Genomic DNA, 25,373 nt, shown 5'->3' on the forward strand with positions numbered 1-25,373 from the left:
CTTACTCATCTGTAAAATGAGGATACAATTCCTGTTCTCTCCCCTCTTTAGACTATGAGCCCTCTGTGGAACAGGGACTGTGTCTGCTCTGATCTTATTGTATCTAGGCTAATGATTGGTATATAGTACATTTAAAATGTCAATATTATAACCATAATGTTATTGTTTTGGGATTTTGAATGATGTTGCAAACAAAACACATAGACTAAGACTGATCATTGTTGGGGGCTGTGGCAGCAGGAAAGCAACATTTTGCAAGTGCAGTCAGTGGTATTTGCTGAGCGCTTACTGTGTGCACAACAGTGTACTAAGTGCTAGAGAGAGTACAACGCAATAGACTTGGTAGACACGTAACCTGCCCATAATGAGCTTGCAGTCTAGAATCATAGCTGGAGAGAGGCGGCACCTTCTCCCCTGCCGATCTTGCCCTTTCATCAGGCTTCTGTCCACCACAGGTGATGAGCCAAGAGGCCTTTCAGAAGTCCCATAAAACGATTGTCTGGTTTCGTGGAGCCTTTATTGAATGCATGGAGATGATGTTGTCTGCGCAGACCTTTGTGGGTCGTGTGATGGTAAGTGGTTCCAGTTCTTGCCTGACTCCAAATATGACAGTGAGTAACCATGGAAACTATCCTTGCTGGGATCAGGATTCTGGGTCTGCACAGGGGCCAGTGTGAAGAGCCAGACTCTTGATCTGGCCAGGTACTCTTCTCCATGATATGAACTATCCGCATTCTGATCAGCAACTTCTAAATCAGGCTCTATCCTCCTGAAATAAATATGTGGGGTTTCTGCTTTTGACACTTTAAGGTAGTTCAAAGTATTCAAAAAGCATTCAAATCATTCTCTACTAGTAGTTGATGCTGGGATGCTGGCTATGAATTGCTCTGCCTTTGCTTTGGGTGGTTTTTCCTTTTGGCCATCTGGTGAAGATGTACCCTATTTCCAGTGCCTGGGATAGGTACATGTACTGACTTGGGACTTCAAAGTAAGTCAGGCTGGAGAGGAGAGCTTCTCTTTCTAGTTCATTGCTGACTGGCTGAGCTTCCCTTCCTCTCCTCACAACATCCCCTAGCCTGTGCCCAAGGACACCGTATCATCCTAAAGTCTCTGGCCTTGTCATGACTTCTACTTTGGCAGAGATAAGGGCCATGTTGTCACTCTGACTGGTGATGGGGAAATCCTGCCCATTACTCTTTTAGAACATTTTCTCCCTTTTTCTATGCTTTTTCTTCTTTTCACAGCTTATTTCTCATAGCTTCTATGACTCCTTCCAACCTTCACCCCATGGCACCAATACCCTACCCCATTTGGGGCACAAGGCCCATGGGGATCAGGGCAGCAAAACGTGCTTGGTACTTGCTCCCAAAATGCCCCAGGCATGCTGGGCTGCTGGATGTTTAAGCTTCAGCATCATATCCTTTGGCCTCTTTCCACCAAATTACCAAACAAAACCCCCCAAACCTCTGCCACCTTCCCATTGGGGACCCCCAGGGCCCCTGTTCCCTACAAACTCTGGCCACAGGGGCCTGTGAGAGATTTAAGCAGTGGCAGCATGCAGTGTCTACAAATTATAAGATCTTGGCAAGCTTTGGATACGACTGGCTCTCCATGACCAGCGTGGCAGCACCCTCAGATCTCAGAATGGTGTAGCTTATAGAGCATGGGCCTGAGAATCAGACGTTTGTGGGTTCTAATCCCAACTCTGCCACTTGTCTGCTGTGTGACCTTCACTTCACTGGGCCTCAGTTACCTCATCTGAAAATGGGGATTGAGACTGTGAGCCCCAGGTAGGGCAGGGACTGTGTCTCACCTGATTTGTTTATAACTACCCCGTGCTTAATATAATGCATGGTACATAGTAAGCACTTAACAAATAATCTCTATTTTTATTCATTCAATAGTATTTACTGAGCACTTACTATGTGCCGAGCACTGTACTAAGCGCTTGGAATGTACAAATCAGTAACAGAGACAGTCCCTGCCCTTTGACGGGCTTACAGTCTAATCGGGGGAGATAGACAAGAACAATGGCAATAAATAGAATCAAGGGGAAGAACATCTCATTAAAACAATAGAAAATAAATCACGTTTCTTTGTATTTAGAGTCTCTCATTTTTCCTCCTGTGTCTGTCACCAAGCATTTTCCCATCTGATTTTTAGACTGTGAGCCCCTGGAGGCCAGGGACCAAGTCAAACTCCCACTTGGGTATGCTTTTTCAAATCTTAGTATCATGCTTGGCATACAGTAAGCACTTACTATTATTACTATTGGGGTTTTTTTGTCCTGTTCTATTGGTGGGCCATCCTTGAGCTGCAATCACAAAGACCATTATAATCATGGGAATAGGACCAGTCCCTCTCCCATTCTGGCCTAGTTGTAATCCAGGTGAAAAATAAATTAAAAAGAGATTCCAATAGGAGTGGAGGAGCCCTGAGGATGAGAAAGTGGCCTCAGGGATGTGGGGTACATGCAGGAAACTATTTGAGAGGCTACTTGGGGAAGGGGAGAAAAACAGCAAAGTTTAAGGGGGAGGAGGGAGACAGCAGTAGAAAGTGGTCAAAGGGAGTGGAGGGAACAGGTCACCTGATCACCAGGCAGAATTACTAGGGAGTATTGACATTACTCTTTTAGTTTCCAAGGATAATAAAAGTTGAACACACTGTGGCTCTTCTCTGGTCACCTGCTGCTACCTTATGATTGTTGCTGGAGTGGTGTTTTCCGGCTTTGGAATGAGAAATGAAATAATCCACAAGGATTGATGTCAGCAGCTCTTATCTTCCACTGCCTTGGGCTGGGATATCCCAGAGCTGGCAGCTTTTTCAGAATTCTCTGTGGATACATTGTCCTCTACACTACAAATTAATACTCTTGCACACAGAGACACACTGAGAAATACTATGGCCTAGTGGAAAGAACATGGGCCTGGGAGCCAGATGACCTGGGTTCTAATCCAGACTCTGCCACTTGTCTGCTGTGTAACCTTGGGCAAATGACTTACCTTCTCTGGACCTCAGTGACCTCCTCTGTAAAATCAGGATTAAGACTGTGAGCCCCTATGTGGACATCGGCTGTTTCCTAACTGATTAGCTTGTATCTACTTCAGCACTTAGTACTGTGTCTGGCTCATAGTAAGCCTGTAACAAATACCACTAAAAAAAATACCACCTTTCCATTCTGGACTGGAGATGAGTTTATTGAAAATCCTTGACTGCAGATTTTTTCAAATCCTTTTTCTCTGGTGCATTTGATTCAGTGAAGTTTCTGGGTCATGCTATGTGCACTATAATGATAATTAGAAATAGGAAGAGAAAGGGCAAGGAGGAGGGGAGAGAGACGTATTTGACATTTCTTTTTATGTACTGTGCTTTTTAGGTGATCATGGTCTTTGTACTCAGCATTGGGTCCCTCATTCTCTACTTTATGCATTCCAGATTGTAAGTACATTACCAGGCTAAAGTTTTACTGCTATATAAGATTAGGGGGCAGAGGTGTTTGGAATAAAAGCCTAAATCAGAGAGAACCTAGTAGACTTGGAATGTCCTCGTCAACAAAAGATGTTTGAATTAGTTACACCCAAAGACATTTTGGCACTTGGGTAAACCTAGATGAGACTTTTGATTGGCCCTTGGGTCAAAAGAGCATAAATGTAAGAAATGCTTTTCCTCAGTCCTTAGGTGAACTGAATTCTTCATGCATCCCAACTGAAAATTATTTCTCCCTTTGTTGCTATCAATGTTCCCCAAAGTGTATAAATCTTTAAGGAGGCCTTTGAGGGTGAAACAAAATTAATATAGGGAAACTCAAGATTGAGCACTCCTTTCAGAGCAAGGTAAAATTTCTCTTAAGTTGTATTAGTGAGTGATTCAGTGTGTAAAATTAAACATCAAAAAAAGAAATAATATTTAGAGCCATGTGGCATCAACACCAGCATTGTGTGGCCCTTCCAAAATTGAATCTTGAATCCTGAGACACTGGAACCATTCCAGAATCAATAGTCAATGCAGAGAATGTTTCTCATTTCTGTAACCTGTTCAAGGGCTGACCAGTTACATTTCTTCAGCTCTCCTTTGTTCTTTGTTTGAAATACCAACATTAGCGTGGTATTAACATTAGGATTTTTACAGTTCACAGCTGTCGACACTGTTATTGGGAACTAAACCCACTGTGTACTCTCCTGAGTATTTAGTACAGTGCTCTGCACATAGTAAGCACTCAATAAATACCATTGATTGATGATCAAACTACAAATAATTATCTCTCATTTAGGAAGCCCCATCACTGTGTGAGACCCTTACTATTAGGAAAACAAGGTCACCGTTCCAAAGTTGTGCAGACCCAGAAAGGACAGTCAAACAGTCCAGACAAATCCAGTTGCCTCTTGAGATGTTATTTTGGGATTTTTTTGAACAAGTCTGAGAGGAGGATTAAAAAAGAAGGTAGAGTGGGATACAGTACTTAAGTCAAAGGTGGTAGATATGGATAAGGGGTAATAAGTCTTTGTTTGCCTGTTAATGCCTGCTGAAGAAAGATTAGCATAATGATTTACAAATTGTAGTTCAGCTAAGTGTGTTGAACCTAATTTTAGCATTTTCATATGAGGTTACAACTTGTGGATTCAAGGGCAGTCTTGTGTGCTAGATTTTCTGATTCATTCCAAATCTGGAGAAAAGGTTTGAAACCACTGTGGTTCCTAGGAAAGGTAACTAGAGGTGGAAGGAAAGATGCCCCACCCTTCAGGATGTGAAATTAGGTGGCAAAATCTGAAATATCTCAGATATTTCTTTCTGGAAACTTGGAACTCTCTCAAGGGGGTGGCTCAGTTAAGTTCAAGGTACTTTTAATGCCTGAGTTTCCTCAACTATAAAGTAAGGATGATTTGTTTAGAGTAGCTGATGGGCACTTTTCAGAGTTATTAGTAATTGTTGGTGAATCATTTTGCACTTTTAGAATGGGCATAAAATTTTCTCATTCTTTTCTCTAGTCCTGTTGGAAACTGCTCAAACACCTTAGACAAGACGGTTCACCTTGACTTGGCCTTTAATGGTTTTTTCCTCTTTTATTTTGGAGTGAGGGTAAGTAGCCAGTGAGCAAAGCATGGGGTGTCCTGCCGCGAAGTACTCTCAAAGAAATCAGGACACCAAGGAATTCTTCATAAGTAACAGTCCATACCTCTTTCTGAAGAGTCTTTTTAAAGGGAGAAGATGGTGAGTATTATGGTGATGCTTTTGCATCAACTTCCAATCATTCAAGCTGTCATTGCTGAATGTGACATTTTCACATCACTGATGATGCCACTTAGAAATTTAAGGCATGCTGCATCAGATTCAACTGTTAATTAAGGAACCCTATACCCTGGGCTCAGAAATTCCCAATTTTGGAAATAATAGAGGGAGATGGCTTTTCTCAATTACTTTCTAGACCACACAGAAGAGCTTGGGAGAGGTGGGGAAGGAGATCGGAGGGAGGGTGGAGTAGACCATGCTGGCCCCTGTAGTTTGGTATGCTGATATCTGTTTTCCTAACTACCCCACCCTTCAGTTGGTTTCCCTACCACCACCAAGCTCTCAAAAGATTATACCCATCCCGCCATGCTGTCCATTGCTTTCTGTCTATAGGCTAAGCTAAAGTGCTCTACTGGCAAGATTTTACTTATCTCAATGGAACCTCCCTGAAATCTCGGTAAAACCTATCAAATGGTTAGGAGAAACCTCCAGAGATCTCCACTCTGTAACTTCCCATAATAACTTGTTCCTCTGTTCTGGAAATGTGTCCTGAAAGCAAACTTAACCTTTCAAAACGGCATCTCCAGCATCCCAGATTAGATCATCCTTCTCCACAGCCATTGGTTGACCTAGATTTTAGGTTGGGTTTTAATTCCCTGTAGCCACTTAAATCAACTCCTTTAGGAGGAAAAGGCAGTCTTTCTAGCCTGAGATACAAGACCAGAGCATAATATTCTGAAGGAGACATCATTGGTTAGTCCTGTTTAATGTTTGTTTTAATGATCCCTGGTTTAATTCAGGGTCTTGGAACCTTGTAGTTTGCATGTGCTTTTCTTCACAGTTTGTGGCTGCAGATGACAAGATCAAGTTTTGGTTGGAGTTGAATTCAATTGTGGATTTCTTTACCATTCCACCCAGCTTTGTTGCATACTATATTCACAATAATTGGCTTGGTAAGTGTGTTTCAGAAGCTGAGCACCTATGTAGTTTAGCAAAGTTCTTTGTTCCCCATTCCCCAGTGCCCTGAGTTCTTTTAGCTTGTGTTATTACTCCATTGTTCTAAGGTTTCCATATTTTGAGACTTCAGGTTTGCTCCAGATGCAGTCTTCTGACCTCAAAAGCTGAGCAATGAAACTTTAGAAATTCAGAAACTAAAGGCCTGTAGTGAGGCTTTAAACTTTCATTTCCTGATCAGTCAGTAGTATTTACTGAGCACCTCCTGTGTGCAGAGCACTATACTAAGCTTTTGGGAGAGTACAATATAACAGACACATTCCCTGTACATACAGTCTAGAGCAGGAGACAGACATTCATATAAATAAATACAGTTAGGTAGATGTGTTGGGCTGGGAGGGAGAAAGAATAAAGAGAACAAGTCAGAGCGATGGAGAAGGGAGTGGGAGAAGAGGTAAGGAGGGCTTAGTCAGAGCAGGCCTCATGGAGGAGATGTGCCTTCAAAAAGGTTTGGAAAGTGGGGAGAGTAATTATCCCTCATATATGAAGAGGGAAGGCATTTCAGGCCAGAGGCAGGATGTGGGTGAGAGGTCAGGGGCGAGGTAGACGAGATTGAGGTACTCTAAGAAGGTTGACATTAGAGGAACCAAGTGTGCAGGCTGGGTTGAGGAAGGAGAGTAGTGAGGTGTGAGGTAGGAGGGGACAAAGTGAATGAGTACTTTAAATGGGAATTAAGAGTGTGAGCTCTATGTGACACAGGGATTGCATCCAACTGGATTAATTTGTATAAACCCTAGCACTTAGAATTTTGCTTGGTACACAGTAAGTACTTAACAAGTACCAATATTAGTAATAGAATGATTATTAAAGCTGATGGTAAGGAGTTTCTGTTTGAGGCAGAGGTGGATGGGCAACCACTGGAGGTTCTTGAGTGGGGAACCAAGACCTGAATATTTTTATAGAAAAATGACCTGGGCATCAGTGAAGTATGGATTGGAGAGGGGAGAGACAAGAGGCAGGGAGAACAGCAAGAAGGCCAATACAGCAGTCAAGACAGGATAGGCTAAGTGCTTGAATTAATGTGGAAGCAGTTTGGATGGAGAGGAAAGAGCAGATTTTAGTGATGTTGTGAAGATTAACATCCTGTGTGCAACTACCATTGAGGCGCCCTGAAGAGTATGAGTAAAAGCCATGGGCCAAACACTAAGTATGAAATACTCATCTTAGAATGGAATTTTGCTTGATTGAATCCATACCTACTCATTCACTGGTTTGTTAAATTAATTCATTTCAGTTCACTGTGAAGCTCTCCTACCTCACTGAGTAGTCTCAAACACTCCATAAAAATAAGTTTGTTTAAATTCATCTGATACATATTCAGAGGTTGAAGAAATTACTACAGAATTTCTATGGTAGGAGTTTGGGATGTTTAATGAAAAAAAATCAATTTGTATAGACATAAAATCCATTCCTTACCACCAATTCCACATTTGCAGCAAATCAGATCCTCAGAGATCACTGTCATCTTCAAATAGATGTAATATCCTTGTGGTAATCTGACCAATTGGAAAGAACACTGGGGGAGGAAATTAGGAGATAAGCCCAAATCTCCAATTTGTAAAGTCTTCAAGGCCATTGTTGGACTTTTCAAGGCAAAGATGGCCTAAACTAGCACCTGAAGACAATTTGTATTTATTTGCAGGATGTTTGATCTTTGAATCCCATGGAGCCAAATCTACACATACTCCAAGACTGGGAGAATCAAACTACTTATTGTTGAGGCCAGGTCTCAACATAGCTCACCATCACTTCCTGCTCTTTTCACCACTGCTCTATTCTGCCACTGAAGCAGGCATACAAACAGTAACAATTGTGGTATTTCGTAAGCACTTACTATGGGCCAGACACTGTACTAACCACTGAGAGAGATCTAGGTAATCGGGTTGGACACAGTATCTGTCCCACATAGGGCTCACTGTCCTAATCCTTATTTTATAGATGAGGTAACTAAGGAACGGAGACATTAAGTGAGTTACCCAATATCACACAGCAGACAAGTAGCGGACCTGGGATTAGAACCCAGGTCCTCTGGCTCTCAGCTCCATGCTCTTTCCACTGGGCCATGCTGCATAGTAGCCCTCTCTATTCCCTCCCAGCCAGGTCCTTTGAGTCATGATGAAAAGGCATTCAGCATGTGCTGGGGAGTTCAGGCTTATCTATATTTACATCTCGAGACAGGATACCTCATGGCATACTGGCACCCTGTTAACCTTCCATTCCCCTCGCCCCCGCCAACTCCAGTCCGTGAAAATGGCAGTAAATGAATCTGACAAGAGGAAAAAAAGAGAAGGAAAACCCTAAAATCTATCTGGGACATAGTCTAAGCCCAAAAGACTGTCAGCTTATCCACCTGGCTCTAGAGGCCCTCTCTCCCCTTTCCTGATTGCTCTCTACCCCACAGCATGTGAACCTGTGTGAGGTAGGTATTTTTTTTATTTAAAATATTAGCGTGAGCATGATTGTGCTTGTATGACCATGGTATGTGCAAGAATATATGAGGGTAAGTGAATGTAGGCATACTTGAGTGTGAAATTGTGTCTGTATGGGGGGCAGAAAAAGGATAAACCAACTGATCATCAACCATTCTCCCAGTTAAAAGAGTGTTGATAGCATTAGTTAGGAAAAAGAGAATTAAAAGGAGATGTAGAAGATAGGAGAAGCAGCTTGGCCTAGTACAAAGAGCACAGGCCTGAGAGTCAGAGGACTTGGGCTCTAATTCCAACTCCACCATTTGTCTGCTGTGTGACTTTAGGCAAGTCACGTAACTTCTCTATGCTTGTTACCTCATCTGAAAAAACAGGGTTAAGACTGAGCCCTATTTGAGACAGGGACTCTGTCCAACCTGATTATCTTGTATCTACCCCAATGCTTAGTACAGTGCCTGGCACATAGCACTTAACAAGTACTAAAAAAAAGCATAAAATAAAAATAAGCAATTGGTAATTCAATGTTTGGTCTTCATTGTATCTTTCTTCTGGAAAGCAAAATGTTACACATTTATGATCTCATACGTAGCTGAAATGGGGCTAGAACTCAGATAAAAAATGTCAGTATATTAAAGTAATCATCAGTGAACTTTCATCAGCAGCAATAAAAAAAGATGCAAACCTCACAGAAGAGCCTTTGCCTTGTTTGTTTTTTGCAGGCTTAAGATTTTTGCGGGCACTTCGGTTACTTGAACTTCCCCAAATACTGCAATATCTACAAATCACCAAGACCATGTAAGTTCCATGACACAACCTCGACTCCCTAAGCCAACCCCCTGCCTCCATTGCAGATGGGGAGAGAGGGGACAGCCATAGACATCACCTATGCTCAGTGGCATTCCAAACAGATCCACTCATCCCTACTTGCTTGCTGTGAAGCTTTGGGCAAGTTGCTTAACTTCTCTCTGCCTCAGTTTTCTCATAGGTAAAATGGGGATTAACTGTTCTCCCTCATCCTGGGTCCTATTTTATTATCCTGTATCTACCCCAGCTCTTAGCACTGTGCTTGACACATAGTAAGGAATTAATAAATACCATCAGTATCATCATTACTATAATTGGTATTGTTTTAAATATAATGTGTATGATTTTCTTGTATCTAACCCAGCACTTAGTACAGTGCTTGGCACATAGTAAACACTTAACAAATACCTAACAATATTAATTTTTTATTGTATTTGTCAAACACTTACCATGTGTCAAATGCTGTTCTAAGTGCTGGGGTAAATACAAGTGAAATATGTTGGACACAGTCCCTGTCCCACATGAGGCTCAGAGTCTAAATAGAAAGGAGAATATGAGATCTGAGTCACAGAGAAGTGAAGTTTCTTGCCCAATGTCACAGAGCAAGCATTTGGCAGAGCCAGGATTGGAAACTAGGTCCTCTGACTTCCAGGCCCATGCTCTTTCCACTAAGCAATTCTGCTTCTCCATAAGAATTTTTTTTATTTGGTCCCACTAGTTGGAAAGCCTGATATTTAGCTAACTCTATTGCTTGAATCCATATGTGTGCATAGTGGCAATTTGCAGGTTATGATTTGAGAGCTACTCTGTAAACAAAGATGTAAGCTGTACAACTACTGTCTTTATTAATCACCTCAATACTGTCCAGGTGAAATAAGAAAATATTCCTGTTGAGGGAGTGATGGGTTTTCCTCCCCAAAACAATTGTCCAGTTGAAATAGTAAAACACATCTAGTGGAAATAAACCCATCTCAACTCTATTCATTACAGAATCTAAATTTCCCATGTTCCTCTACTCTTCTCAATAGCAACAAATCCTGGAAGGCAGATGGTCTTCATTATATTTCCATGAAACTAGGCAGGATTCTTCTCTTGAAAAGACTTTCTCTTCAGAGTGGATCCCCAGTTTGGTAGACTTGAGAGGTTTTAGAAAAACACTGTGAAGGTTATTTGACCCTCAAAACCAAAGTCTTCAATTATTTCTGGATCTATCTCACTCAGGTTATGTTTGACTCCATGTTTTGCATTTTTTCTTATGATTTTGTAAGCCCCATCTCACCCTCCAAGAAAAAGGTGGAAAATTCATATTTTAAAAGATACATATGATATAATGGTCTGAAGATGTGTCTCGGTGTTTGTGTAATGGTGGAGGGTGGTGAATTTGTGAATGTGCATTTGTGATTTGAGTTGAGTATTTTATTTAGAAAACTGCAAGAGCAACTTCAACTGTGTTCTCTGTCTTTTCCCCAGTAAAGCAGTAAAGTTATCCAAATTTATATCCATATTTATCAGCACCTGGCTTACTGCAGCAGGATTTATTCACCTGGTAAGTCCCACAATTTATCTACTCTTTCTCTTCTCTGCTTTTCATCCTTTAGCTAAAGAAGTTAGCAAAATCTGTGTAGCTATGCCTGGATTATCACCACTTCTGCTTAGGTAAAAGAAGGAAGAGCTCCTGGATGTGTAGATCCTGGGAGGAAATTGGTGGGGTTGGAGTTTGTGTGAAACCTGTAGTTCCAAGATACTTCACAAGGAAACTGACCCCTGACAAGGTAGTTTCCCCAAGCACTGTAACATGAAAGGAGCAAAGAAATAGAAAATGTCAGGCAAAGTCAGGAATGCCTCCTGTAGAAGGTAGTATTTAAAGAAGACTGAAGCAGCAGCATGGCACGGGCCTGGGAGTCAGAAGGTCATGAGTTCTAATTTCGGGTCTGCCACTTGTCTGCTGTGTGACCTTGGACAAATCACTTCAGTTCTCTGTGCCTCAGTTACTTCATCTGTAAAATGGGGATTGAAATTGTGAATCCCATGTCTGTGTCTAACCCTATTTGCTTGTATCTACCCCAGCACTTAGCACTGTGCCTGGCACATAGTAAGTGCTTAAGAAGTATCATTACTATTATTATTATTAAGATAGGGAGAGAAGAGGGATGACAGTTTTGATTTGGGAGTTGTGATAGTAACAATAGTGTTAATAAAATACTTAGTCAATTCATTATACTAAACCCTTGGGAAATACAGCAAAACGACAGGATACATTCCCTGACCACAAGGGGCTTACAGCCTAAGGATTTATTTCTACAGAAAATTTCCAAAGTTCCTTATTGCTTCCATCTATTTTAAATTCAAAATAATGGATATCAAATTACCATTTCACATGGGCTAACCCCAATTCCATGTTCCAAATCATTTGTCGTGAACTTCTGATCACTTTTCCAGTCCCCACTCCAGTCCCCAAAACTTGTGGTCCAGTGACCTCCATTCTTTCTTCTACTGCCACAGCTCAATTGAATTCTCACAACTCAGACCTCTCTGCAACAAAGAAGGCACTCAGTAGTACAATTGATTGATGGATTGATTGATGCTGAATGGCAAATCTTTGACATATCCAGTCATTCTATAATATTTATTGAGGGTTTTCCATGTCTAAAACCTCATCTCTGCTCTCAAGGCACTTACAATCTCATGAGGAAGTTAGGTAAACTCAAATTGTACGCATTTACTTGGAGCAGGAGGAAAAATTAGATGACACTGGTAATGGCAAAAATGTGGAAAATGAATAAATAAATGGAGTCCACAAATCTGTAAATAAATGGAGTATGTATAGATATCTGTAAACCAGTGGGGTATGTAAATTTAACTATCTGGCTTAGATTTATGCACTGTATTTATGTATATATCCTAAGGAAATTGTTGGTTTGACATGGCGAGGGACAGGGGAAATTAGTTGGGGGATACCTCCTAGAGGAAATGGATTTTCAGAAGACTTTTGAAGATGGGAAGGAAGTTATAGTTGGGGAGTTCTGCAGTAGGTTGGTGGTTCCTGCTGCTTTCACAGTTATTTCATTAATCTTTTTCTCTTTGGCAGGTAGAGAATTCTGGCGACCCTTGGATCAAGGATAGCAATTCCCAGCCACTGAGTTATTTTGATTGCCTTTACCTTATAATGGCAACAATGTCAACTGTTGGTTTTGGAGACATAGTAGCTAAAACCATTCTAGGAAGGACCTTCATCATGTTCTTCATCCTTGGGAGTTTGGTGAAGAGCTTAATATCCTTTGTATAGCTAAATATGAAGTGGCATTCTGCCCAGGCTTTGTACTTTTCTAGGGAAAGGAGGGGAGGAATAGCTGATTTTCTGTCTCTTATGCATTATTCACGATTGGAGTCCGGTCTAGTCTCAGCAGTAGGAGAAATAAGTCTTTGTCTCATGGTACCATGTGGCTTGGGTAGCCTTGCAGCTGTGACCTTTCAAAGATGGCAGCACATGTTTTCTCTCAATGATGGCCAAACCATTACTTTTCTCTATGTGCCACAGCCCTCAAAGAGGTTGGTGGGATAGAAATCATCTATCAGTAGGGAGGAAGTTAAGGTTTCAGAGCTGGCATGGGTCCCTCAAAGGGTGGCCATAGTAGTGGTGGAGAAATGCTCTTCTGAAAAATGATACATATTCTGCAATAAGATGAGGGCACACATCACATGACATGATGGAGGGAGGCTGGAGTAGTCTTCTTCCACCAAATAATGTTCTTTGATAGTCCCAAGTGAAAGATTCATTAATTCAATGATATTTATTGAGTGCTTACTGTGTGCAGAGCACTGGTATACCCTACATTTGGTTGCAAGAAGCAGTGGAAGAAGAAGCAGTTGCAAGAAGCCAAGTGGAAAGAGCATGGGCCTGGGAATCAGAGGACCTGGATTCTAAACCCAAGTCCACAATGGGGATTAAGACTGTGGCCCAGTGTGGGACAGGGACTGTCTCCAATCCCATTATCTTGTATCTACCCCAGCATTTAGTACAGTATCTGGCACATAGAAAGAACTTAATGAAGAGCATTAAAAAAAAAGGTTGCTGCCAACTCCCTTGAACCATGGGAATGTTATTCCTCTGAGCCTAATTCTTCACTCTGTGTCGTGTTTGGAGTTATAGGAGGTGATCCTTCAGGTTGATTGGTTTTTGAGTTTGCAATTTAATGTAGTTGGGAATTATCAGATCATATTAGCTATAACTAAAGCTGTTTTCTGGCCACTTAGATCCTGTTTGCAAACTATATTCCTGAAATTGTGGAGATTGTTTCAACCAACAGAAAATATAACAATGCTTATGAAGTGGTAAGAGGAAGAAAGTAAGTGTCTTTTTCATTGACGTTCTAGAGTTTTAATGATGAAACCTGCTAAATAACACATTTTGTTGGGCTCTGTTGACTGTAATGGCATAAGAAGTTATTCATTAGCAAGTATAAGCACTACTCAGGAATTGCATTTGTCTAAAAATACATCACTGGAGGGCATTAAACAATTCCATCCATATTGTTGGAAGGGTTCAAAATCACTTCCAATCATTCAAACAGTAGTATTGATTGAGCACTTAGAGCGTGCAGAGTACTGTACTAAGCACTTGGGAGAGTACATTATAACAAAATTGGTAGATACAGTCCCTGCCCAGAAAGAACTTACAGTCTAGAGGAAGCATAAAGCTTACCTCCAACATGGTTTGAATTAACACTGACCCTCAGTCCAGTCTGACTTCACTGTTATGGAATGTATCATGTATATCCTCCCAAATTTTGTTGTTCATCTTTGCTCATTTATCCCAGGTAGCATCTCTTTCCTACTCTTTCCCCATCACTACAGTCACTTCCCAATCTCTTTCCCTCCCTAATTTCAGAATATATAATTTTGGCCCTTTACTATCTACCCTTTGAGGTTGACTTTGTTACCTGGTAAAAGTAATAACTGTTCATAAATTATATAAGGAAATAATACTACATCTGATTGATTAATTGAAAAAATTGATAATCAGCCTCCATTAAATTACTCAAAGGCTGATTGTCCTGTTTGGGGGTTATTTGTGCTGTCATTCTTCCTGACTTTAGTTAGTTGATTGTTCATTAGTACTACTTTCAGAGAATAAGTCCAGGGCCCAGAGAGGAAGGGAAATTTAGAAACCATCATTTGGCTTTGTGGCCATAATAGGAAAAGGAGTTGGTGCTACTGGTTAAAATATACTCTGATTGAGGACTGGGAATTTTCCATGGGTTTCCATTATTCTTTGTATTAATGGTATTAAGTGCTTTCTATGTGCCAGGTACTGTACTGAGCACTCGGGTCCTTAATGAATACAAGCTAATCAGCTTGGACACAATTCATGTCCAACATGAGTCTGACAGTCTTATTCCCCATTTTACAGATGAGGTAACTAAGGCACGGGGATTTTAAATGACTTGCCCAAAGTTACATAGCAGAGAGGTGACAGAGCTGCCATTAGAACCCAGGTCCTTCTGACTCCCAGGCCCATTCTCTATCCACTAGAAAACACTGCTTTTCATAAACTGCTCCTCCTGCTACTCCTGTTCACTCTCATTTCTGGATTTTGGGAACTTGGGTTTTATAGTCCTGATGGCTAAATCCAGATTGAGAAATTAGGATACAAAATATGTTGTATTGGCCATATTTATGCAAAAGAACAAATTACCTTCCAAGATTTCCTGAGAAAATGGTATGGAAAACAGAAGTTATTAAAAACCATCTTAAAATACTAGTGCTTTGCACATAGTGGGTGCTCAAAAGTTACTGCTACTGCTATTACTAAATACAATAGGTGATGATCTGCACTAATGTGGTAGAAAAGGTGGTATGGATAACAAAAGATATAATTTGGACCCCAATGACCAGGCAGTGAAATGGCCTGGGGAGTTATCTTGGGGAGAAGACAGTTCTGGGCAAGGCAACCTGGAGAGGGAGTCTCTGCCAGGGATTATGGGTAGCCTGGTATGGTAGTAGGTCAGAGAGAAGGCAAACTCACAGTTAAGGAGAGTTTAAGGAAAAATAAGAAAAACAGTACACTGTAGATAATCCCCAAACTGGCTAATCGTCTCTCAAATGATTGAGTTGAGTGTCCTTGCCAGAAATGACTTTGCCTTGGGACATGAGCACAATAGCATCCCACATATGCCATTTGGTTTCCAGCTAGAACCTGAATCATTCAGGATTCTTTTGTGGGTACTGGTAAAAGCATGGGCCTGGAGTCAGAGGATCTGCCTTCTAATCCCTGGTCTGACAGTTACTTTCTTTGTGGCCTTGAGCAAGTCACTTTACTTCTTTGTGCTTCAGTGTCCTCACCAGCAAAAATGTGGATTCAATACCTGTTCTCCCTCCCACTTAGACTGTGAGCCCCATGTGAGGCAGGGACTATGTCTGACCTGTCCAACTTGTGTCTATCCCTATACTTAAACCAGTTCTTGACACACAGTAAATGCTTAACAATTACTCTTATTATTATTATTCACTTTTCATGCTCGTACTCTTTTTCCCCAAGTTGACTGGGATTCCATTACAGGATAAGTAAAATTACCATGCAAACCTGAAAAAATGAAAGCTTCATTCCCTGAATCAATGACTATGAATTTCCTTTCTTCCTAGATTTATTGTGGTCTGCGGAAATATCACTGTGGAGAGTGTTACTGCTTTCCTACGAAACTTTCTTCGCCATAACAAGGGGGAGATAGACTCAGAGATCGTTTTCTTGGGAGAGTAAGTGCCCTCCACATCAGTCTCGTGTTGTACATTTACCCTTGAAACTCAACCTTTGGGCGACTCCACTGGGAGTAGGGTCTTTTTGTTGAAATCTCATCAGAGTGAGGGCTTGAAAGTGCTGTTTGTCAGGCTGCCGGCTGTTCACTTTGGAGTCACTAAACTTCTCTGTGCCTCAATTTGCTCATCTGTAAGATATGTTCTCCCTCCTACTTAGACTGTTAGCTCCATGTGGGATAGGGACTGTGTTCAACCAGATTATTTTATTTCTACCCCAGTGCTTATTACAGTGTTTGGCATAAAGTGCTTAACAAATGTCACAATTATTATTATTATCATTTTGATTAGTTGACCAGTTACAAATCAGGGTCAAACATTTGGATCTCATTTTGAGAGAAAAATGTGCATTACTGAGTGAACTGAAAAAGTTGAGAAAGGCATGAAAAAAACTTTAGATTTATATTTATTACATAGTAGGAAGTAACTATAGTTAAGGGAAAATGTGATCCCTTATCTTTCAAATTCTTCCTTTGCTCAGAGTTCTACCTTCTCTGGAGTTAGAAACTATATTCAAGTGCTACTTGGCGTATATTAGTTTCTTCTATGGATCCGCATTGAAGTGCGAAGATTTAAAGAGAGTTGCGGTAAGATCTCATTTTTTCCCCATTGCGACCTCTCCAGTCAATATACAGAAGTGAAGATGCTTGAACATATCAGATGCCCTTAATAATTTCACTCTTCCTACTTAAATGGTGAAAGAGAATATCAGATAATGACAGCCATTGGTCTACCTTTTTTTTTTAAATGGGAAAATAGTTTAAGCTTCCCCAACAAAAATATCTGAAGAAAAGTATCTTTACATAGCTCTAACTTTTATTTTAGAAACTATCTGGCCTATTAATCCAAAATCCAAGTAGTACGACAGGACTGTAAGCCTGTCAAAGGGCAAGGACTGTATCTGTTACCGATTTGTACATTCCAAGTGCTTAGTACAGTGCTCTGCACATAATAAGCGCTCAATAAATACTATTGAATGAATCTCTTAACACTTCAGAGCAACTGTAGTCATCAGTAAGGGCAAATGGTAGGTGTCAAAGGGGCTACTGGGAAGAACAGGTCCCTTTTTTGCTATGCCCTCCAACACAAAAATAATCAGGATTAAGGCAATTTGTCTTTGTCACAGCAAAAGGGAAGTTAAGCATAGAGGCCGGATCCTTATTTAATCATTCCACAAATCATGTATCCAAAACAAAAGACATAGCAGAAACATCATGGCCGAAGCATCATGGAAGCTGATATAAGCTCCTGTTCTAAACTTAGGACCCATCCCTTGCACTTTCTTTTTACTACTTAGTGTTTTCACAGTTACACAGTAAACGGTGGTAGAAAGTGAATTTTTGAAGGGTGGTGGTATGGGATCATACTAATCCCTAGGCTTAGATACCAGGCAGGGAAAAGCAAATTTCCCTCTCTAGTTTGTAAGCTCCTAGTGGACAGGGAACATGTCTATCAACTCTGTTGATTTGTACTTTCCCAAGCACTTAGTACAGTGCACTGTATACAATAAATGCTCAAAAATTACCACTGACTGAGAAACAGCATGGCTTAGTGGAAAGAGCATGGGTTTGGGAATCAGAGGACAGGGGTTCTAATCCTGGCTCTACCACTTGTCTGCTATGTGATCTTCGGCAAGCCACTTAACTTCTCTGTGCCTCAGATACATCATCTGTAAAATTGGAATTAAGATTGTGAGCCCCACATGGAACAATCTGATTACCGTGTATCTACCCCAATGCTTAAAACAGTGCTTGGCACATAGTAAATGCTTAACAAATACCATCATTATTATTATTATTCAGGAATGACTGAATATTTCCACCTCCCCGCTCCCTCAAGTCATTTGGATCACCCTGGATGTTCATGGCAGACTCTATTGGCCAACTCTTTTACAAAGTAGATCTAGGGTAAAAGCAATCCCTCTTTCCCATGCCCCACCTGCTTATACAAATCCACTTTATTTTTCCAAGTGGGACTCCAATTCTCAAGTCAGTCTTCAGTAGGGAACTTGCATTTTCCAAAGAATTAACCCAGGGCCCATTTTTTAATCTCGAAGAGCAGGTGGAATCTGCAGATGCATGTCTGATTATCGCCAATCCTCTGTGCTCTGATTCACATGCAGAAGACACTTCTAATATATTGAGGTAGGAAAATGAAATTAGACATTGAATTAGTAGAGTGACTTATTTTCCTGCAGCTACCAAATAAGGAGGGATGGAGGCTTTAGCCTCGAGAGGGCAGGAAAATTTGGGATTCATTCATTCATTCAATCCTATTTATTGAGCACTTACTGTGTGCAGAGCACTGTACTAAGTGCTTAGAATGTACAATTTGGGAACAGATAGAGACAATCCCTACCCAACAACAGGCTCACAGTCTAAGAGGGGGAGACAAACAACAAAACTAAACAAGTAATCAGGCATCAGTACCATCAAGATAGAGTCATAGATATATATACATCATTAATAAAATAGAGTAATAAATAATATAGACAAGTGCTGTGGGGAGGGGAAGGGGGTAGAGCAGAGGGAGGGAGTAGGGCAAATGGGGAGGAGAGAGAGGGCAGAGGGAAAGGAAAGGCTCAGTCTGGGAAGACCTCCTGGAGGAGGTGAGCTCCCAGTAGGACTCTGAAGAGGGGAAGGGAGTTAGTTTGATGGATGTGAGGAGGTAGGGCATTCCAAGTCAGTGGTAGGATGTGGGCCAAGATTTGACAGTAGGACAGGCAAGAACGAGGTACCATGAGGAGGTTAGCATCAGAGGAGCAGAGTGTACAGGGTGGGCTGTAGAAGGAGAGAAGGGAGGTGAAGTAGGAGGGGGCCAGGTGATGGAGAGCTTTGAAGCTAAGAGTGAGGAGTTTTGGTTTCATGAGAATGTTGATAGGCAACCACTGGAGGTTTTTGAGGCGGGGAGTGACATGCCCAGAGCATTTCTGTAGAATGATAATCCAGGCAGAGGAATGAAGTATAGACTGGAGCAGGGAGAGACAGGAGAATGGGAGATCAGAGAGGAGGCTGATGCAATAATTCAATAAGGATATTATGGGAGCTTGTACCAGCAAGGTAGCAGTTTGGATGGAGAGGAAAGGGTGGATCTTGGTGATGTTGTGAAGGCGAGACTGTTAGGTTTTGGTGATGGATTGAATGTGTGGGGTGAATGAGAGAGCTGAGTCAAGGATGACACCGAGGTTGCGGCTTGTGAGATGGGAAGGATGGTAGTACTGTCCACAGTAACAGGGAAGTCAGGGAGAGGACAGGGCTTGGGAGGCAAGATACAGAGCTCAGTCTTGGACATGTTGAGTTTTAGGTGGCGGCCGGACATCCGGGTGGAGATGTCCTGAAGGCAGGAGGAGAAGACGAGCCTCGAGGGAGGGGGAGAGAACATGGGAGGAGATGCAGATTTGGGTGTCATCTGCATAACAATAATAATAATAATGTTGGTATTTGTTAAGCACTTACTGTGTGCAGAGCACTGTTCTAAGCACTGGAGTAGATACAGGGTAATCAGGTTGTCCCACCTGAGGCTCACAGTCTTAATCCCCATTTTACACATGAGGTAACTGAGGCACAAAGAAGTTGTGACTTGCCCACAGTCACACAGCTGACAAGTGGCAGAGCTGGGATTCAAACCCATGACCTGTCTCCCAAGCCTATGCTCTTTCCACTGAGCCATGCACAGAGATGATAGTTGAAACCATGGGAGCAAATGAGTTCACCAAGGGACTGAGTATAGATGGAGAACAGAAGGGGATCAAGAATTGACCTTTGAGGAACTCCTACAGTTAGGGGATGGGATGGGGAGGAGGAGCCCGTGAAGGAGATTGAGAATGAATGAGAGATAAGCGGAGAACCAGGAGAGGATTGGGTCCATGAAGCCAAGGTTGGATAATGTGTTGAGGAGAAGAGGATGGTCAACAGTGTCTAAGGCAGCTGAGAGGTCAAGGAGGATTAGGATAGAGTAGGAGCCATTTGATTTGGCAAGAAGGAGGTCATTGGTGACCTTTTGAGAGGGCGGTTTTGATGGAGTGGAGGGGACGGAAGCCAGATTGGAGGGGGTCCAGGAGAGAGTTGGAGTTGAGGAATTCAATTCAGTGAGTGTAGATGACTCATTCTAGGAGTTTGGAAAGGAAGGGTAGGAGGGAGATAGGATGATAACTGGAAGGGGAAGTGAGGTCAAGAGAGGGTTAGGTGATGTCTTGTTTAATTATAGTTATTATCATTGATAATCCTTATGATCACCAATAAAATGTTATATTTCCTCAGTCCCCCTTATATATCAGAGTGTATAGCATATAGAGGGACCAGGAAGATAAAATATCTACCTCTTGCAACTGTCTTCCAATGTGTACTCTTTTCAGCTCCTTGACTTCCCCTAAATTGTTGGAACTTGACGGCTACTTGTTTTGCTCAGGTCCATCTCACCATCTCAGAACTTCATGATGAGAAATAAAGGTTGAACAGGTTTTCTGCCCCTTTGACCACAGCCCTTCCTTTTCTCAATAACCTGAGTCTTTTGGACTTCAAAGCTGTCCCCAAAATTCTCAGTCATATTCACCTCTGTTTAAATAAGAAAAGCGGGTCTTCGTTCAAGTTGCCTCTATGTTCTGACAACGGGTTGTGATCTACACCCAGTTACTTTGAGATATCCAAAAGCTATGGCAAATTTTATCTAATCTACTGAACAAATAATGCCACCTCTGAAAGACTTCATTCACTGAAAGTAGTGAGCCCCTAACAAGCTAATGAATTTCTGGGTTGTTCACACAGGGTTCTCTCGATCAAGAACTACTACCCCAAGAGCAGAGTCATCATCCAGATACTTCAAGCTCAAAATAAGGTAATATAAACAGCCCAGGCTACATAATGTCCCTCTGGCGTAATCTGCCTGTGTCAGCCCACATTCATGTAAGTAGGACAAACTAAGGCATTCTTCCATCCTTCGGTGAAACATTAGGGTTAACCCAGCATAATCCAGCAGCTGGTGCCCAACTCAAGGGGGCATTTTGGCTCAATCTCTGTTCCAATCACTTAGCTTTCATTAACTGCTTTGGCTAACAAAAGGGGCCTATTTGTGTCACTAATACTAGACCACCCAAACCAACTGGAATATCTAAACCAAGGCATTAAACTTATTCACCTGACTAGAAATAAAGATGGAGTCTTCATCTTAGTTTAATAAAACAAAATACTCCTGGGAAGTTCTCTCCCACCACGAGCCCTGAGTTTATCCCTAATGGTTGCTCTCATTTCTATCGGGAAACAGGTTCTGCTGCCGAAGATCCCCTATTGGAGCTGGAGTTCTGGAGACAACATTATTTGCTTTGCTGAACTGAAGCTGGGATTTATGGCCCAAGGTTGTTTGGTGCCAGGTTTATGCACCTTCCTAACCTCCCTGTTTATTATTGAGGAATCTAAAAAGGTAATTAGCCAAAGATGCTGTGGGCAGGGATTATCCCTCTGTTACTGTATTGTACTTTCCCAAGTGCCTAATACAGTGCAGTAAGTGTTCAATAAATATGATTGGATGAATGAATGATAGTAATGATAGTAATAATACTAACTCAAAAGCTGAGGCTGTGGGTGGCCCAGCTGGATTACTGGATATACTTGTATAATTTTGTAACATTAAAACAGGGGTGGGTTAATACACGGGTTGTAGAAAAACTGAGTCTAACAATAAGGGAAGCAAGGGAAAAAAGGAAGAGGATGAAAGGAGGGGAGGAAGAAAAGAGGTAAGATGGCACTTGAGACAAGTCTCTATTGCACTCTCCCAAGTGCTGGCTGCATTCAATAGGCTTTCAATACATAGTATTTTCCCTCCTCTCCATCTTTGCCGCCTTCTTTTAATGATGGTATTTATTAAGTGCTTACTATGTGCCAAGCACTGTTCTAAGCACTGGGGTAGATACAAGGTAATCAGATTGTGCCACTTGGGGCTCACAGTCTTAATCCCCATTTTACAGATGAGGTAACTGAGGTACAGAGAAATGAAGTGACTTGCCCAAAGTCACACAACTGACAAGTGGTGAAGTAGGAATTAAAACCCATAACCTCTGACTCCAGAGTCTGTTCTCTTTCCACTAAGCCATGCTGCTCCTCACCTAACCCTTCTATTCCTCTTTCCAAGGCCCCGGCAGTCTTGCCTTAATGAATTAACTCCTTCCTGGAAAGAACACTAGCCTAGGAGTCAGAGGACCTGGGTTCTATTCCCAGATCTGCTACCTGCCTGCACTGTGACCTTGGGGAAGTAACTTAACTTCTCTGTGCCTCAGTTTCCTAATCTGCAAAATGGGGGTTCAATTCTCCCTTCTACCTAGACTGCGAGCCCCAGGTGGGACAAGGACTGCATCTGATCTGAGTACCTACCACAGTGCTCAGTATAGTGCTTGGAACACAGTAAGTGCTTAACAAGTAACACAATTATTATGACCTGCTTTGTCATTCTCACCCATATGGTCCTCATCCCCTATCCAGGAGACCACTGCATACAAAAAACAATCTTTTACTTCCTCCTTAAAATTCAAGGTAGGGAAATTGTGCAATTTTATCAACCCATAGTAACGAATGAACATGTATTTACTGTGTGCAGAGCACTAAATGTTTGGGAGAGTATAATACAGTAGAGGTTGTTAACACTATTCCTTCCCACAAGTAGTTTTCAGTATTGCATCTTACAGTAAATACAGTATGAAATTATTTGAATTTAAGTGAATAGCTTGAACAAATGGAGAGCTTGCTGGATTGGAATCCAAAGGCTAGGGTTTTAAATCCCAACTCCACTGATAACCAAGTCTCAACCTTTAGCAGTTACTTAACTCTTTGACCTCAGCTCCTTCATCTGTTAAGCAGGAATAATGCCTGTTTCTTCCCATAGGTTTGACCTGTAATAATGTTGGTATTTGTTAAGCTCTTACTACATGCAGAGCACTGTTCTAAGTGCTGGGGCAGATAAAGGGGAATCAGGTTGTCCCACGTGAGGCTCACAGTTAATCCCCATTTTACAGATGAGGGAACTGAGGCCCAGAGAAGTGAAGTGACTTGCCCACAGTCACACAGCTGACAAGCGGCAGACCCGGGATTTGAACCCATGACCTCTGACTCCAAAGCCTGGGCTCTTTCCACTGAGCCACGCTGTCAATCATACATACAAGAATGCTTTTAATACTAATGAAAAAAGGCTCAATGATGCCTCAGAACTCAACAAATAGGGGCTGTGTACTAGTCAACCAAAACACTTTTCTCATGTTCTTTGCTTCTGCTTTTGAGGACTCTCTAACTTAACTATTTTAGATTGTTTGGTGTCAATCTCACTATTTTTCTCTTTCCCTGCTGTGTTTGCTAATTGCACATGTGATTAACTACTTTTCAACTTTGATTTCACTCCTTGATTAAACTATGTTCCTTGAGTCACTTAATGTATATAGTATTATCTTTATAGGCATCAAATCCAACAGATATAGATCTTATCAGCTGAATGCAAGCATTGATAAAATCTGGCAGTCAGTAGTGTCATCCTCACAGGACAGCTTAGTTGTTTTCTATTTTCCACTATCAAAGGACCACTGGAACCCATCTAAGTGAGCATTCTAGGCCCGAAAGCAGAATCTACTGAAAAGCTCATATTTTCAGAAGCAGCTGCCAAGAGAGATTTTGGCCAGAGGGGACTGGACTTTATAGGCTTAAATGGACTTTCTGCTTCTTGAAGCTGCATCTCTATTCATGTCTTGTTTTATGTATTTTTTGTACCCCCCTCCCTTTTTCCTGATCTTTTCCCCGTGCGGTCAAAATGAGAGAGAGGGGGGAAAAAAAAAAGTAACAACTCTTACAAGCAGGGTACTAACTTTAGAGCACATAAAATTGCTCTGCAATTCTCACAGCAAATGTGAGAAGATATAATAAAGAGATAAAAAGAAATAACCATCAGGCATTATGTTGTCTGAATAAGGCTCCTGCTGCCTCTGTTACATCGCATATGCTTTTACTATCACCTAGTGGCCATTTGATATGTCTCCAGTAAATGGCCTCCCGGGGAATTGAATTTGCCTGTGTTGTACGTTCAAAGAGTGGCAGAGAATTGGAGTATCTCCTCTGATGGCTGTGATCTTAATCTCTCGTGTAGTTTAAATAAATGAGATTAGGATGAAATGCACAGACTCTATCTTCTTGCCTGGAATTATTGATGGTGGAGATGGAAAACACCTATTAGGTTTTCTTCCCTTATCTGAAAGTCGAAGTCTCCTCGCTGAGAAAAATCAAACACCAATATTAGGTACAACTAGGATGCCCTTTGGTAAAATAAGGGAAGTGAGATGTATTGTCAGCAAGTGCTTTTCATTTGATGGAGTGTTCACAGGCCCCATCAAGAAATGAAACTTAGAAAAGAAAGTCTGAGGGTAGAGTAAAATTTTCTGAAACACTGCTGAAATGATTCACTCCTGGTAGCAGTAGTAATAGCATCTATAGAGGTAACTGTAATAAGTGCTGATCTTCAGAAACCCCCTGGAAGAATGCTGATAAGGACTTTTTTCTTTTCCAAAAAATGTCCTGGAGCCTACACATCCAAGCCTGTTTGGGAGATGAGGATGGTGTGGGAATGGACAGTGGTGGCGAGAGTTAAGAATCCCTGAGAAGTGTTTGATGGTGAAAGAAATGATGGCTGTTCAAAAGCACATCAGTCTAGTAATATGGGGCAACCAGCAGAGAGCATCATGTGTGATGCTGGAAGGGACCAGATATATTGAAACATTGTAACCTGAAAGACTTGGAGCAGAGGGTCTGGACATGGGGTTTACATATATGGATTAATTGTTTCATTGACCATTCCTTTCAGGTGACATGCCAGGGGCAGCTTTAAAAAGACTTCTCTCAACTTAAGAGGAGCAATGTGGTTTAGTGGATAGAGCGCAGGCCTGGGAGTCAGAAGGACCTGGATTCTAATCCCGGCCCTGCCACATGTCTGCTGTGTGACCTTGGGCAAGTCACTTAACTTCTCTGAGCCTCAGTTACCTCATCTATAAAATGTGGATTAAGTGTGAGCCCCATATGGACAGGGACTATGTCCAACCTAAATGACTTGTATCTACACAGTGCTTAGAAC

The 25,373-nt window shown here is 41.6% G+C and overlaps 1 protein-coding gene and 1 long non-coding RNA gene across 4 annotated transcripts in view; one reads left to right on the forward strand and one right to left on the reverse strand.

Annotated features, from left to right (window-relative positions):
- Positions 1-25,373, reverse strand: part of LOC114812286 — a 477,687-nt gene that overhangs the window by 373,566 nt on the left and 78,748 nt on the right. The gene's annotated exons all lie outside the window — the stretch shown is intronic.
- Positions 1-25,373, forward strand: part of KCNU1 (potassium calcium-activated channel subfamily U member 1) — a 109,384-nt gene that overhangs the window by 4,897 nt on the left and 79,114 nt on the right. For both annotated transcript variants that reach the window (XM_007669860.4, XM_029066781.2), the window contains exons 2-14: positions 456-572; positions 3,377-3,438; positions 4,986-5,076; positions 6,068-6,179; positions 9,386-9,461; positions 10,941-11,016; positions 12,559-12,729; positions 13,725-13,816; positions 16,113-16,223; positions 16,762-16,867; positions 18,342-18,424; positions 21,044-21,113; positions 21,540-21,695. In XM_007669860.4, coding sequence (XP_007668050.1) covers positions 456-572; positions 3,377-3,438; positions 4,986-5,076; positions 6,068-6,179; positions 9,386-9,461; positions 10,941-11,016; positions 12,559-12,729; positions 13,725-13,816; positions 16,113-16,223; positions 16,762-16,867; positions 18,342-18,424; positions 21,044-21,113; positions 21,540-21,695 — 1,323 coding nt within the window. The remainder of the gene's footprint in view (positions 1-455; positions 573-3,376; positions 3,439-4,985; positions 5,077-6,067; positions 6,180-9,385; positions 9,462-10,940; positions 11,017-12,558; positions 12,730-13,724; positions 13,817-16,112; positions 16,224-16,761; positions 16,868-18,341; positions 18,425-21,043; positions 21,114-21,539; positions 21,696-25,373) is intronic.

The sequence above is a fragment of the Ornithorhynchus anatinus genome, chromosome 5 (assembly GCF_004115215.2).
Source record: "Ornithorhynchus anatinus isolate Pmale09 chromosome 5, mOrnAna1.pri.v4, whole genome shotgun sequence".
Lineage (NCBI taxonomy): Eukaryota > Metazoa > Chordata > Mammalia > Monotremata > Ornithorhynchidae > Ornithorhynchus > Ornithorhynchus anatinus.